General features: G+C 40.1%; 1 protein-coding gene across 15 annotated transcripts in view; it reads right to left on the bottom strand.

Moving 5' to 3' along the window:
- The window catches only part of ADGRL2 (adhesion G protein-coupled receptor L2), a 532,296-nt gene that overhangs the window by 155,960 nt on the left and 359,530 nt on the right, over nucleotides 1-16,806 (bottom strand). For all 15 annotated transcript variants that reach the window (XR_012905938.1, XM_075936335.1, XM_075936334.1 and 12 more), the window contains one exon: nucleotides 11,386-11,556. Coding sequence is in view for 14 of the 15 variants with exons in the window: in XM_075936335.1 (XP_075792450.1) it covers nucleotides 11,386-11,458 (73 nt within the window). In the remaining variant the exon portion in view is untranslated. The remainder of the gene's footprint in view (nucleotides 1-11,385; nucleotides 11,557-16,806) is intronic.

Here is a 16,806-nt window from a genome sequence, read left to right as displayed (position 1 = left end):
ATGGTTTGAGAGCCGAAACATTTTCAGTTTCATGTAAAAAGTTCTCTCCCCTCCCCAGTATACTATAAAACCATTTTTAAACAAATAAAATTCAAAGTTGTTGGTTACTGAGTGGTACTTGATTTTTAAGGCTGGAAATGACATTATATACCATGTTGAGTTAATCACATTTTCTTTTAGCTGGTATTGTATTCTATAAAATGATGTACTGTGATTCCTCCATACTAAGGTACGATAATCCACAGCGCAAACCACTAGTTTGCCCTCTAGTACTTTCCAGGCTTCCCTCTTCATGCACACCAATTTCATCTGTTGCAAATTAAACAATGTAAGTGCCAAACTGTTGTTCTTTGTTTACTAAGAGCAAATTTATCTTGAAACCATTGAAATGCCTACTCAGTTTTAAATGGCCACAAAACCACTTTTTCCAAACAGAATTACAGTGCTGAAGATACATTTTTGAATCAGTACATTATTAACATTCATTTTACAAGTAACACCCTTTTACTACAGAAATGTATGAAAAAATATACAAAAATATCAAAGGCAACTATCATCCTTGAGCTAGAGAAACGGAACTGTGACAGCTCGGTGAAGAATATGGGAGATAATAATGTGAAACATTAGGGAAGGAAGGTCAGGTTGCATGCCAAGTAGTCAGACAGAATCAGTGGATAAAAGGCCAATTAGAATGAGATGTTTACAAGTGAGAGGTGATATGAAATAGAACAAAAATCTTCCAGCTACAATTTAAAGACAAAATATTTCTCATTTCTTTTCCCACCTAAAAATCTTATTTACTATATATTTCAGAAACGTATGTCTGTCTGTCCGCCTGTAAATCTAAGTTCAAGAACTTCTTCTAAACAGTAAGAGCAAGGGCCACCAAATTTGGTGTGCAGCTTCCTCTTATCATAACTTGAAGCAAGACTAGAGTTTGGTTGTGCTAGGATAATGGAATGTGCCCGGAATTAGATTGTTTCTCATAAAATGGAAAGGGGGGGGGGGGCGCGGGTCTGGCAGAGAGTTATACTGCAGAATGACCACAGGGGGGCAGTAAGGGGCCAGAGAAGGAGACCAGGCAAACCGCAGAATGCAGTTTATGTACCCCACTGACAGGAGCTTCTCACCTGGCCCTAAGCTGCTGTGTTGAGAGAGGACTAAGTCTGTCCTCTCTCCCCAGAGCAGCCTATATATTGAACCCCCTTATCTCCAGCCCCATCCCAGAACTATGATTTTTTAAATGAAGAAAAATGAGTTAAGGCCCAAAGTAAAACTTCTAATGTAACATATATGCAGAATCCGCTGAGAGTGACAGTTCCCCATTACCTTTCCTTATTTTAAATGAACTTATTGAATTCAAGTTTAATAGAAAAAGTTTTTTTTTTAAAGTAAGATACTGATTATATTCTGCTAGTATAGAACATCAATGGACTGGACTAACTCCTAATTTATGAGGTTGGGAGGAAGGAAGGAGTTAGCTCTCCTAAGTCTTATCGTCAAAGCCAGAATTAAAGTTATGTGGACTCTCTGAGTTCTCCCATGTATAAGTTGCTTAGTTCGCTTTCCAACCCCTTCCCCCCCCTCCCCCCCCACACACACACGTTTCTGAGGAGGTAAAAAGATTTTTTTTTCCAAACATCATTAATGCACAACATGGAAACACCAACAAATTACCTTATTAGTACAACTTAACAAAAGAAAAGGGATGAAAAATTCCCAACCACCTAAATTGGTGTAATGTCACTGAAAAAGAACACATTTTCCCTCATTCCCCTTAAAAGGGCTGTCTTAACGTCTGTCACTTGGACATGGATGAATTGTTTCCATTTACTGAAAGAGGCGTCCACCAATTGTGCAAATAATTATACAGCTCTATTTCTTTACACTTCAGAAGAAAGTTAGAAGACAGAGATAACGAAAACACAAGGGCTGTGTCTAGATTGCACCCCTTTTCCGTAAAAGGGATGCAAATTAGACACAGCGCAATTGCAAATGAAGAGGGGATTTAAATCTTATTTTAAAATCTGATTTTAAGAGGAATAAGGGATCTTTTGGAAAAGGCTTTATTTTCCGAAAGATCCCCGTCTAGACTAGCGCTTTTTGCCGGCAAAGCCCCGAGCCGGAAAAAAGTGGCAGCCATGTTTATGCAAATGAAGCGGGGGAGATTTAAATCCCTGCTTCATTTGCAATTGCGCTATGTCTAATTTGCATCCCTTTTATGGAAAAGGGGTGCAATCTAGACACAGCCAAAAAGTTTTATCACAATTGGGTTTTGAAAGTTAGCGGTCTAGGTCGTTCAAGTTTCTTTTTGGTAGACAGAAAATTTGAGAAATCTGGAATCATGGGGCTTTCCTTAGTTTACATGTCAACAAATATTGCTGTTTAAGTTTTTTATAATATTTCCATGGATTTAAGATGACACAAACTTTACTGGTATGCTAAATGTGGCGAAAATTTACCTTTTTAAGAACAATGATGGCAATTCAAGAGAAAATCCAATATTATTATTAGGGATAACATTCAAAATGTCAATCCAGTAATCCCTGTACATTACAATAAACCTGTCAAGTTTGATAAGATTTATCAACGAGTAAACTATTGCAGCAGTTCCCAGCCACCGGTCCACAGACTGCCAGGCCAAGATGCCTGTCAGAGCAGAAGCTGGCTCAGCTCCAGCAACTGTGGTGACTGATTTTGCTCGATAGTGATAATGGGGCTGAGGCAGCAGGAGGAGGCAGGATAGGCAGCTCCCTCCCTGCTCCTTCCTTCAACCCAGGTTAAAATGGCAGCCTGGCCAGGGCTCTGCGCTTCCTCCCCTCCCCTCTGCCTCTACCCACATTGGCGCGAGACATGCTTGGGGAGGGAGAATGCACAAAGGAAGAGGGAGAGCACGTGCTGTCAATGGCCACTCTCCCTGCCCACGTGGCCAATTCTGCCCAGCAGCAGCACTGGGGCTGAGGCGGCGGAGCAGGAGGAACCTCCTTCCCTCCTCCCTTTTCCAACCCAGGCAAGATGGTGGGCCCCTGCTTCTACCCATAGGGGTGCGAAACGTGCTTTGGGAGGGAGAGAGTGCACCGCTAATGGCCACTATCCCTGCCCACGTGGCAGTTATGGCCATGCTCCCTAGAGGGGGCAGTCTCACTCTGGGGAGCACAGAGGTGGGGTGGGGTCAGGTCAAAGAGCAAAGGGTTATTGGGTGAAGGCATGGTCATGGGGCAAGAGAGTGTAGGCATGGGCTATAAGGGTCAGAGGTTAGAGAGTCAAAGGGTACGTAGGGTTGGGGGGTCAAAGGGTGTAAGGCACTGGAGAGCAAGGGACTGGATTGGGGCTAAGCCAACAGGTAACATTTTATTTGTATATGTAGATAATGAATATGCAAATATGCAAATTAAATGTTACCAGTCCACCAACAGTTTGTGAATGGGTCTGTCGGTCCACAGTATAAAAAAGGTTGGGAACCACTGACCTAATGCTACAGAATACAGTGCATAAAAGTGAAAATGGCAATAGTTTTATTGGTGTAAATTTTTATTATTTTTTATTAAGGATCATTATCCTATAGAAACAACTGAAGAGAATCTCCTGTCCATGGGGACCCAGTGTAAGCTGGGACTCAGCAGTACCAGCTCACACCAGGTCTGGGACTGCTGTCCCCTGCCCCCTCCTTTTAAGCTGGTTTCCCTCAGTGCTGGCTCCTGCTCCCCCCTTTGCTGCCTCTAATACAGAGGCAGTTGGGGGAAGTAGAGAGAGAGCGAGTAGTCAAGGAGTGACTCGCTTACATCCCTAGTCATAAGCAACTGTATACCAGCATACAGAAATGTTATAGACTATCAAGAGAACATACACAGACATAAAGCAAAGTTATTTTTAATTCTCAGTGGACTGTTTTTTTGTTCCTTGTGAAATGCACCCTGAAAGTAAATCACAAAGAAAGAAGTGTATATGAGAATTAGTGTTTCATACGAAACTTTCATTCAACAATATACTTGTATTACCAGCGCACAAGTATGTTTATTGGTACAAATTCAGTAAAAATAAATGCATATTTTAAACTGAACTACTACTTTAACTGTTCCATTCAGTTTACTGATGTGATCCTGCAAAGATCTGTTCATATAACTTTACTCACATGAGTACTCCATAGACTTGAACTGAACTTCTTGTAGGTGTAAAATTAAATGCGTGATTGCAGTGTAGGGTATGCGTGTTAAATTCAGATTTACTTTATGAGAACCATTATTATTTCCTGATTCTGATGTGGACAATACAACAATAGTAAGACGAGAATGTTCAGTTATATATTATATAGTCTGCAGTTACACATTCAATCAGATGTTTTATGTTTTTTCACTCCCAAGTCTATGAGTTACAAACCTATCCACTTTGTACTGTTTCAAAAATATAATACAAAACACAGCTAAGGAGGACTGAAGAGCGTATTGATAAAGTTAAATAAAATACCCTCTCTCTCAGGTACAATAGTGCACCTCCAATTACACAGGAATTCAATCATTGAAATAAACACGTTATTTGGTTTTGAAAACATTAAAGCATGAGTCTCAGAGCCGGTGGGCCATCTACAGTTCCAAACAGGTCTACAATCCGGCCTGAATGCAGCTACCAGCACATGACTCCCTGTGGCCTGGGAAGGGGAGCAGGGTGTCCATATCCTTCCTCCAAGCCCAGCCCCTGCTCTGCCCTCTCCCTCTACACACACTGCACCCCTTCTCTCAAGTCCCCTACCCTCTAAGGAATGCAGCCTGGGAGATGGCAGCAGAGCAAGACAGGCTGCTGTGTCTCTCTGCTTCTCCAAGGCTCCTGCTGTCACTGAGTGGGGGGAGAAGGGGCTTCTCAGCCCTGCTCCCGTTCCCCAGCCCATCAAAGACCACATGGGCTAACCTAAGTATGATGTTCAGTCACATCCATAGACCAGTTGGGGTGGCTGCCACAAGGCCCCTCAAAGAGCTGGGCCCAGGGAAGCCGCCTGAACTGTCTATGGATGTAATGGCTCTGCACACACAGGGACACGAGGCAGTAGCACAGAACTGGTAGCCAGAAGCAGTGTTAGCTCCACTGTGCTGCCAGTGAGGCCCCTGGGAGTATTGTTTATCACCTGGGGACAGGGGATGTGAAGGGATGACAAAGCCGCACACTTCTCCCTCAGTGTATGTCTACACAGCAACATTATTTCAAAATAACTAGCGTTATTTCGAAATAACTTAGTCCACGTCTACACAGCAGGCAGTTTTTTCGAAATAATGGCAAAATACTCTGACTCCTGTAAACCTCATTGTACAAGGAGTAAGGGAAATCAGAGGGAAAGTGCTCTATTTCAAAATAAACACTGTGTAGATTCTACCAATTTCGAAATATGCTATTTAGAAATAAGCAACACAATTGACGTAGCTCAAACTGCATAGCTTATTTCGAGTTAAACCCAGCTATGTAGATGTACCCTACCTGAGTCCTACCGGGGTACCCGCTGGCCTGCTAGGAAGATTTGAGGACTGGCACTGGCCCTAAGGTAAATTGAGACAGAGACCCCACAGTGGAGGTAGTAAAAATAAAAATTATATATTACCAGTCGCTGTTCTCTATGACATAGCCAATAAATTTTATATAGGTATGGCCAATCCACATATGCCTTGTAGAACAGCTAAAGACTATAGGATCTTTAATCTTAACTATATCCAACTTTGGGAGTGGGAAGAAGACTTTGAATCAACAGTCAGCTAAGCCAAGGTAGCCAAATCAATTCAATCTCATCCTAGTGGTTGATCATATAGCTATTCCTATTGAGACTGAGCAAATGTATCACTATGAAAAGTGGTAAATTGAAGCAACAGTTCAGAAGACTTTGCAAAGGCAGCATCTGCTCATAGCATGAACAAATTGTTTTTGTACATTTTTGACAATTTTCAAGGTCCTTTTTTTCCTTGTGAAGAAAGCTTCTGAAGCTACAAAACAGTTTACCCTTTCACAAGAGGAATTTAAAGTTTTAGCAAATGACAGCAGGAAGATGGATCTTGAAAAGAATAGCATACAGTAATTTAGATTTAGAGTTTTTGTTCAAATTTTATAAAAAATACTAATGAATAAAATAATTTAGTGGCTAAAATTAACATATTTAATTCCTCTAAACAACTATTAATCCAGTATTTAATATAGAACTACAGAAACGGAGGCTTCAAAGCTATCAGACTTTTCTATAGCAATGTCATTTCTCCTACACTTTTTAAATAACTATTTTCTTTCCCCATGCATGAACCTCAGGTCCCATCATAGACGAAACAAATGAAAGGACACGCAGTGCCCACATTCTAAAGAATCTCATGTTTTCCTCCACCTCCTTTTCAGCTAGTCCAATGGCCTCCTTAATCTGAAACTGTACTTGAAAAGATTATCTCGAATAGTTATTTAAAAATAAATCTAATTTCACTATTTAGATCAATTTACTTTTTAAAATCTGTGTTGACCCTAGGTCTCTTTCAGGATACAAAAGGGAGACATAACTAACTAAATACTACCAAAGTACTCCTCCTTTTGTTCAGAAAAAATATTTAAAGCAGATCACATCTTGTTTCAGTTTTCATAGGCACCCCACCATTCCTTTTTACTTAAATGTTTGCCTCTAAATAATCTGCATTATTTAACAAAAACATTTTTTCCCTGATAGAATCATAAGATACACTGTTGGATGACTTATCCTGGAATCTTATCACCATTTTTCTGAAGCACTGTTATTTATAATTAATCAGTGGTACCAAACAGCGCCAGCATTCAAATGCCTGACTTTTACTTACAACTACATTATACAATATAGGTTTTACTGAATCCACCAAGGAACTGAAAAAATTGGTTGCTTAACAGATCTAGTGCAAAATTATACTCATCATGTTCCTGGATACTTTGTTAAACCAAGAAGTTCCTTAATAAATGTTGTGTTTCACACAGATCTATTGTGATTTAATTCTCCAAGATGGAGAAATTCAATTTCCATTGCTGCTTACTGATACATAATACTACAGGGACCACTACCCCCGAAGAAATGGACAAAGCAAAAATTAAATCAATTAAAAAGTTGATTTCCCCTCTTAGTGAATTTCTTCTATCAATTGAAAGGTATACTATGGATAAGAATTTAAGTATGATAGGCCCAATCCTGCTAACATTTACACAGGCACATGTGAATTTACTCATTTTTATAGATGAAGAGAGAAATGTATGAATAACTATTACTTGAGGAAACAGGTTTTTTAAAAAATCCAATACATGCCAACGAGAAAAACTTTTAAAATGCTCCTACACATAAAATTTTAAACCCACTCCCAGTAAAGTTAAATCAAGTATTGAATGTAATATTAAAAACTACCTAGATTCATTATTTTTATTGTTCATCTGTTCTGATTATGTGATGACAAAGAAATAAAAAATAAACGTAATTCCAATAAATTGAAGGAATAGGTGAACAATTATCCATCAAAATAGTAAATTAGTATAGTCATGATGCAACTTAAGCGTCTAGATATGAAAGCATACTAGGCAATCATATGCATAACAGATACCTATCTGCCTTTATTTATCTAAAAAGGGGAGGTGAGCTTACCAATGATGTTCTTTAAAACAATAACCACCATCCTCTGTAGTTCAACTAATTCTCCAAGGCAATTCTCTTTTTAGTTAAAAAACAATTCTCTTTTTAGTTAAAATATTTCTTTGTAATTAGTTTATAGATTAAAGGAACTTCTTGTACTAGACTATGCTGGAAAAAGAAGCACAAGAACAGCTTTAAAAGTAATGTTAAATAGGTCAACTAATTAACTTTAGTTCTTCCATGACGTTTCTATTTTTTGCTTGGTTCTTTTGTTTTGGTATTATCTACTTTCTGCAGTTAGCAAACTAACAGACTTCTCTAAAACAAACTGAGATGACACAGATCAACGTACAGGGCATACCCGCTATAAGTCGCCTTGCCTTGGTATACATCCGTTCCACATTAAAGTCATTGACGCTTATAGGAACTAATGCATTATAAGTCCTCCCATTCCCCACTTTTAAGTCACGCAAAACAATTTTTGGCAGAAATGGAAGTCAGCCACGGAAAAAAAATATTCCCTGCTTTAAGTTTCACTACAAGTCCAAGTTTTTTTTAATGTATCTTGGACTTATAGCGAGGACAACCTGTATGACAACCTGTATAGTACAAGTACGTACTAACCCTCTACAGTTTTCCTTCTAACTGCCAATTAATGTCCTTTCCAGGTTCTCTGTACCTGTAGAAAGGAATTGTTTCCAAAGCAACCTCTTTGGCCTGTTGCATAGAAAAAGAAAGAAAAAAAACTTCACTTAAGTACAGATATATGATTCTTGACTTGAGATACTGCAGATAATACGGTAGCATTTTATGGAACACTCTCTGCCTGCTAACCCCCTCGTGGGTTAACTCATTGTGACAGCAATGAGGACTTTGTCTTGATTGGAAAATTTTTCATTAAGTGGACTAATGAACCATTGGTCCACACCTGGAATCTTTTTTAACTGTACAGAAACATTCACACATGATAGTCTGGAATTTAGTTAGATTTCTTTTTTTTCCACCACCTGAAACAACCTGTTTATGTAACACACTTAAGTAGCTAGATTTCAAGTCAAACAATTAAAAATATTCCTACTTGACTTATATACTTCTTTATTTTAACATTTGTTTCTGGTTATACTTCCAGGGATGAAGCGTCATTCTTAGCGCATATTACTTGGCATAGTTTTATGACTGAAGCAAAAGGCAGCTCCATATCATCAGAAAGTCTAACAATTCATTTTGCTTCTGGTGGCTTAAAGTCAACTCAATATTAATATTCACTTATTCACTTTCAAAATACAGTGCCATAATAATTCATTTATTCTAAGAATTTTCAATTAATACTGTATTAGTTCGCTAGCTACTCCAAACTCCTTCCACTGCTTTAGCTGAGGAAGTCTTGTAGAGAGTTTAAAGGAATTGAATTCAGCAATAAAGCATCAAAAGATGGCTACTGCCTCCCAGAACAATAGGGATAGTCAAACAGGGATCTGAAATACTACAGTTGAAAATGAAAATTAGCTTTCTGCAAATTGTAATAATTCAGCATGCAAAAGTTTTCAGTTTATTTTTTCCACCCAAACATAGTAGATAAGCTTTTTGTTGCTGCAAACTTCTTGCTATATCTACGTTAATCAGAAAAAATTATAATTGTTTTCTACATTTTCCTCTTCCTGCTTCCAGATTTTCAACTGCAATATATTTCTAAACTCTAATACTGAAATATTCTAATAAATATTTAAACAATCTTGAGTTGAGAGATTTTTAAATAACTATACACACACACACACACACACACACACACACACACACACACACACACAAACTTAGCATTGTATAACTGTCATTGAGCACCTTTAATTGGAAAAGCCATGAAGTGAAAAACGCCATTTCCCAGTACTATATTCTAAATACAATTTCAAACTAGTTCATTCATTCTTGCAAGATGAATGCATTTTTGCACCAAACACAGTAATTACCAAACCCAACTAGCTGTAAAATTTAGATACCTAAGCTCCTACTGGCCTCGTCTCTGCAGAAACTTGTCTTTAATATGCCAATAAGGTTTCATCCAAGACTAAAAACAAGGACACCAAGAACACATTTATGCATGACTCTAATGAATCATAAGTTACCATCCAATGAAGCCGCAAAAGATTAATGTGTACTCCCTAGGAGAGTAGGTCTTCAACACTATACTCACCACTCATTTGGGTGGGTGCCAATGAAATCTTGTATGAGTTTTAGGCAAAACTAGACCTCTAAAGGCAATAACCCTTCAGAAAGGTGCCTAGTCTGTACTCCTTGAAGTCTACACAGGAGTTATTACTATATTTCAGCAAAATAGGTTTATCAATTCAAGCCCAAGAGCTCAGAGAGTCTTAGACTAGAACAAATGTTTAAATAAACATATATTGAATATGAGAGCTTAATCCTTTAAACTGTGGGTTTTGTTTGACAGTAGTTCTTGTTTTCTTTTACTGTACTTTGTATTCTGATTACTCAGTGGTGTTTGGTCTATGAATCCAAAGAATTCATACATTGTGATCTATGCCCCTATTTTACAAACAAAAGTGGCATCAGATGTTACTGAGGATCTGAAAATTAAATCACTACACTCTTAAAAGTTGTATATTATCTATCAGTCATGATATCTAGCTATCGGAACAAATGTTATTATGGGGAAACTGCCAATCTGAAATCTAGGTAATTTTTAAAAATACAAATTTTTACAAGTATTCTTAGATATTACACTTATTCCCCTTGCCAATACTTGTAGTTAAAAAAAATCCTGTTCTTTTAAAATGTTTCTCTCTCCATTACAACTGTGTAAAGGAACAACAAAAACAATTAAGGAGACTGGTTATAAACAAGGGAGTTTGCCGGACCAGGAGAGGTCAGGGCCCTTGTTGGGGGACCGCCAGCCTCCAGGCCAGCTCCTCTCCTGGTCACCTGGCCTGCTGTCGACCCCAGCCAATGTGTCAGCTGTACTCCTGGCCCCCTATCTTGCTCCCAGCTCCCTCACCCACTGGCTAGGCTCCCAGCCACCTGCCTCCTTTGGGTTGGCAGCTGGGCTCTGCTCCCTGGCTTTGGGGCTACTAGTCACCACCCCCTCTGCCACCAGACTCCTAGCCCAGAGCCACTGGGACTCTGGTCCAGCAACATCTATGGCCCTGACATGCCACAGTGAACTGATATTACACAAAGAAAAAAAAATTCCTCACTAAGCCTATCATTTAAGAGCAAACTTAAGTGCTATGCACAACAGAGGTAAACAATGTACAGAGAACAGTTAGGTTTTTCAATTGGCAATGTCCCTATATCCACTTTCAGTTTTATTTGTCCATTTACAGTTTTATTTCCAGGAAGCCGGTCAATGGAAGAAAAATAGGTACTCCAATTGCTGCTTTTGGTTCCATTAAAATGTATTTTAAACTACTGCGCATTGTTTATGTATCTTACAATTTACTTGTGCTCAAGGACAGTACAGTGAGAGGACTAAGCAGAAGGAATCCAAAAATAAACCACCTACCAACTCTATCACTCCAGCTGTCTGAATACTGTGATCTAGTGTTACTATATCAAACAATATACATGTTTATTTTTAATGTTTGTTTTGTTTTAATATCAATCATTTTGACTAACAGCTCTAGATCAGGACAGGTAGCAATTAACTGTTTCTAGTTAAGCAGATGCATCCTAAAACAACTGAGCAATCTAAAAGTAAAATAAATATTTTAAAATTATACAAAGTATATGCTGGTCTCTCATCTGAAGCATAATTAAAATATATATCATCTTACCTTCTGTATACTGAAGGAAGCTCATTATGAGAAGTAACCAAAATAATTGCATTCTGCAACCAGAAGATACCATTATTGATCCTTAAGTATTTTCTTTGTATTCCTTAATGATCCCAGTTACAAATGCCCAGCATCATTGAAGCCAGTGGTCCGTATCATTGATCTTCATACCTGGTGATGGAAAACAACAAAAGAGATTCCCTTGTTAGTCATATGCCAGCAAATTAAAAAAAAAAATCACAGATTGAATATGAAATTTTAGCTGACATGAACACAGAAAGTATTAAAAATATAACAAGACAGCCCCTTTACTGTGGCTGGAGAATGGACAGGTGTGCTGGATTTATGATCAAAGTCAGTGATCAAACAGGATTTACAACAAAACAGGATGAAGCAGTTTAAAATGTGATTGTAGTTAGTTGCTCCTTTTAAGAGATACAGTGAAGATAAGAAAATGGATTTGAAGACGACTGAGGTACAGATCCAAGTACAAAAAAAGATACAGCCCAACAACAAAACTTCTAAAGAGAAGCTCAGTCGGACCCCTCCCCCATCATGGCTTCCTTGCTCTCTACAGGAGATAGGAATGCCAGTTTTTCTGTTATGCATAGTTCTGCCCACTCAGACAAAAAAAAAGCAAAAGCAACAACATAATCATCAAAATAACCATTTTTCTGAGGATGCTGGTACTTCCTTGATCAGTAGGGTTTCAGAGTACTTCTAACCATAATGAAAAACCTTTTAAACAAAAATAACCTAAATGTGTTGCAAGCACATTGTGAGTATTCCCACTTTGGATCACATCAACATTAACCCATGTCAAAGATGGTACTCCCCATGACCACACTGGGTTTAGCATGTGACTGAACTCCTTAGTTCTACAGAGAAGACAAGCTCACCTGAAGAGCTTCTCCTACATACCATGTAACATGAAAGGCTTTTAAAAGGCATGGTTTACATTTTTCCATTATAGCACAAAACAATTATTGAACTTGACGGTCTGACCAGCCACCAGCACTCTTCAGTCAATGCCTTCGTTCTTGCAACCACCATTGGAATATCAGGTCACAGCAGATAGCTCTTTGAGATATTTTTACTCTCACTATAATGCACAGTTGAATTTCCAGTATGAGTGTGTGCTCTCTGAGCTACAGGAGTGTGCAACTCAGAACACGGTAATAATGAAACTCTGAACAATGCTGCATAAGCACAGATCAAAAGAGAAGTTCTGTGCCCAGGGCCTATAGGCAGACAGATCAAAATTTTCAAAATGTGGGTGCTCAAGGTTACACTTAAAATAAGCGCCCTGATTTTCCACAGATCTTGTAGTCTATCTTATCTTTCTTGCTTGTGCATAGCAAACTGAGGCTGGCAGCAAAAAAATCACGTAATGAAAGGCAACTACCAGGACACCCCTGATTCTAAGTTACTCCTCGCTAGTTCATTTCAACCCATTGACACTTAAAAAAAAAAAAAAAGTCCCCAGGCCGTGAATGAATGACATTTTATAAAGTTTTATAGAACAGCCTTGAGATCCTTTGGGATCAAAGCTGCCACAAAATGCATCAGTGATTATGATAGTGCCTCATGGAGATACAATGTGGAAGTTTCAGTTCAACAGCTATATAGGGAGTCTAAAAATTGGTGTACACTTAGGACTTGAAAAAAAATCTATTCATCCAGTAACCAGTGACAAGTGGGATAGTTTCTCCTTCTGATTTTTACAGAATTTACACTTTCCCCTTTAATAAAAAGTTTTGAACTCTGATGGTCAGAGTTTTCCAAATGCTCAACAATATAACATTTTTACCCTGCCATTGTAGACATACAGCTGCAATACCTCTGATGTTGCTCATTGCTTTAACAAGCAGCAGCAGGGTGAAATTAACAATCACTTAATTTGTTTCAGAGCTGCCATACAGAGTCCTATGGGAAGAAATGAATCCATCAGTAGAATGCTGCTGCCTCTTGTCCACAAGACTTGCACACTTCCATAGGCTGTGAGTGCAGGAAGACACAATGCCATTGCAGTCTGACAAGCATTTAATATTAGAGTAGCCAAGTATGTTGCATCACGGTGGACGTGGCTTTAATGGCGATGCCACTTCACTGTTGGAATTTTTCCACATACCTCTTACAGAATGCAAAGCTCTTACAGTCTCATACACAGGGAAATGAAAGAAAACTGGCATTCTAAGCTTTCAACAAAAGAGGCTCTTTTCCTGCAATTTGCAAATACAGCCAACAAGTACTCTTCAAGCAAAGGGGCAGAACGATGCATACCACACATGTATTTCCACAAAGAGCAGGACAAACACAGAGTAGCTCTTCCTGGCCCAAGCCCAAGTGCCTAGAGGTGAAAGATCCATCACCAATTAATCTGGCACTGGTACATCTGCTGCTGCAGGAGTATCCTGCAGCAGACACAAAGAGATAGTCATATTTTATTTCTTAAGTCTTCCACCCTGGGCTGAGAGGGCTTTGCATATTGAAAAACCTCAAATCCGTACATGACACACTGCATACAGCTGAAAGTAAGATTGCTGAGAAGTTCCTGCTTAGGAAGAAAAGCGGGTATTGCCACTAAGACATCTAAAAACTGGGAATTCTCCCACAGAAAAAGCCTAAGGAGAATTTAGAATAATTCTTCACCCGTCACACCCAAAGGGCTAAATCACTGAACTATTTCACAGACACTACAGACTGCTCTTTATGATTTGAGCAAGCAATTAGAATAATTTGAGAGTGTGGATGAGGCACAATAATGGCTACAAGTGAAATTAAGTCAGCCTTTTGATTGCTCCCAATCCGTCCAGAGGATTTTGATTTTCTGAGATTTAGTTTTAAATGGGCTTTTTTAAAATTTTTATATCCTAATGCTGTATGGGCTGCTTAGAGGCATGCATGAATTTCGAAAAGGTTTTCCCACCTTAAAGTGGATAGTGACATGGCTGTGCTTTATCATCCTTCACCTTCATGCTTTCTTGTTTGTGAGAAGAAAGGAAGCAAATAATCAGAGAACAGTTAAAGACTGATGACCTTTTCCAGGAAAAAGCTTCCCACATAGGAAAACCAATGGCAGAGGGAAGGAGTAAAGGCCTCAAACCTTCTAAACTAAAAGGACTTATTTTAGGTGTTCTAACACCCAGCAATAGTTTTTAAATGAGGCTTAAGAATATTTCTGCAACACTACAGTAATGACCACCCTGCTTTGGGAGCAATATGAACTGAAATGTTTGTGACGAACAAGACAACAGGGTGTACAACATCTATACCATTGTAGTCCGCTGTGAAATAAAACTTAACTCACTTTAATGCCAAACCAAAGTATGTCTAATGGCAAAGTATGTCTAAAAGAACTAATTCGCTTTCAGAAAACTGCTTATCACCAAGATGTGCTTTCAAATAGCCAGAAAAAAATAAAATTGAATTTAAAAACTGAGATTTTTTTTGTAAGCAAATTAATAATAACTCTCCGTTAAGCTAAATGTTATGAAGCCCTAAATACTAATTTAATCAAAATAAAAGGACATTGCAATACTGAATCAACTGTTCAGCAGCATAACAAAACTAATCCTGGAAAAAGTTACCCCAAACACAAGCTGGAGCCAAAGGACACTTGTAGGGATCAGTGTTGCTTTCAGTCTCATCTTTCTGATCACGTAAATGCCAAAGATAGAGAGGCAGCAGAATCTCACAACAATAAAATCCAAAAAACAAACAAACAGGACCAGGAAAAAGCCATATTAAATTACCTCTTTGTGAACAGAAAAGTAGATCATAGCAAGTGGTTATCCTGAGCAAATAACTTGTTTCCTCTCAGATCTTAACAGACCTAAGCTGCTTGTGATCCAGAAAGAATGTTTGAGAGTGGGGAAGACATGTTCACCAGAGCAAAGACTGCTTAAGTTTCAGAGTGCAACAAAAGCTGTCCACACAACTTCAGCTGTAATTTAAATCCTTATTTTCACTGGCACACGAGCCTCCCTGCCAGATCCATACACCGACCATATGGGACCGTCCCGATTTTAACTGCTATTGCTCCGAGTGTGGCACAGCAGCCTCCTCTCTCTCCACCTGACCCCAATAGAGCACATAGGTACCTCCACTGGAGATCTGACGGCAGGCAGCTGGGCCGGCTTCCAGTGGTGTGCATTTTCCAGCCACTCTGCCACCCAATGCCCTACCAATGTCCACTGCACGGCCCTCTTCTTCCCCCCACGAGACTGCCTCTGGCTTGTGTGGCCCCTGGTCCAACTATGCTGCCACCTCCTCCTCCTCCAGGTCACTTGTTGGTACAGCAACCACTGCCACTGCGGCCAGGGGGGCTGGGTAGGTCCAATGTGAAACCTAGCGTAGCCACTCCCAAACTTCTGCATGTTGGAGCTGCTGCTTCAGGCCCGGGCATGGGCTGTATGGAGCCCAGCTGGGATGCTGAGGGGTGGGGCGCACTCAGGTTCAGCAGGTGCGCTCCATGCACTGCCACTCTCTCCCCGCCCCATCCCGCTGGTGGAGTGGCAGTGAACCAAGTCTGGCTGAGAAGGCTGGGGTTTCCTCCACTCCCACACATTTGCGCCAAGATCCCTGATGTATATATGGGGGGAGGGGCTGAGCTCGCGCCCTCTTCCCACCCAGCTGGAGGAACAGCAGTGCGCTGTCCACAGAGACTTTCCTCTTTGCAAGGGGAAGCAAAGTCAGGTAAGCATCGCCCCTCATGGCTAGACCCCTATACCCTAATCCCCCTCACTCACTCTCCTCCCCCCATCAAGACCCCGGACCTCCAGCCTGCTCCTGCACTCTTCCTTGCTCCTGTACTTCCCCCATGGCCAAACACCTACCCTGCTCCCGAATCTACTACTGTTCCTGCACCCTCCCTCCTGGCCACACACTGCACCTCCCTTGCTCCTGCTTCCTCCCCCTGGCCAGACACCCTACTCCCAGTCGGCTCCTTCAGCTTACCTCCCTCCCAGACCTTGCAACCTCTCTTTCTTCTGCACCCCACCTTCCACCTAGATCCTGCACCCTATCCACCTCCCACACACTGGCAGCCGTCCCACACACTGAACCCCTCATTTTTGTCCCCACCCCCGAGACGAAGGGGGTCCACAAAATCCACTAACTCTGGAACCCCCAAAAAGTAAATTTGGCTTGTGGGAAGCCCTAAACCTCAGTCCTCCCTATCCCTTCCCTTCTACCTGTGGGGCTGGAGCGCCAGAAGAGTGAGGTGTCTCAGTTTGAGGCCACATCAGTGAGGGTTGGAGGGTTTTGAGGAGTGTTTTTTTTTTTTTTTTTTTTTTTGCTTCTCTCTTGTGTGGCCTCCAACTGATTTTTCTGTGGGTCAGGGGCCCCCCAACCCAAAAAAGGTTCCTGACCTCTGCCATAAATAAAGAAAACATTGAAACCTTTTGTGTTTGACATAAA

This window comes from Pelodiscus sinensis, chromosome 9, assembly GCF_049634645.1.
Source record: "Pelodiscus sinensis isolate JC-2024 chromosome 9, ASM4963464v1, whole genome shotgun sequence".
Classification (NCBI taxonomy): Eukaryota; Metazoa; Chordata; order Testudines; family Trionychidae; genus Pelodiscus; species Pelodiscus sinensis.
The sequence above is the reverse complement of the archived record's forward strand: the minus strand, read 5'-3'. Positions and strand labels throughout refer to the sequence as shown.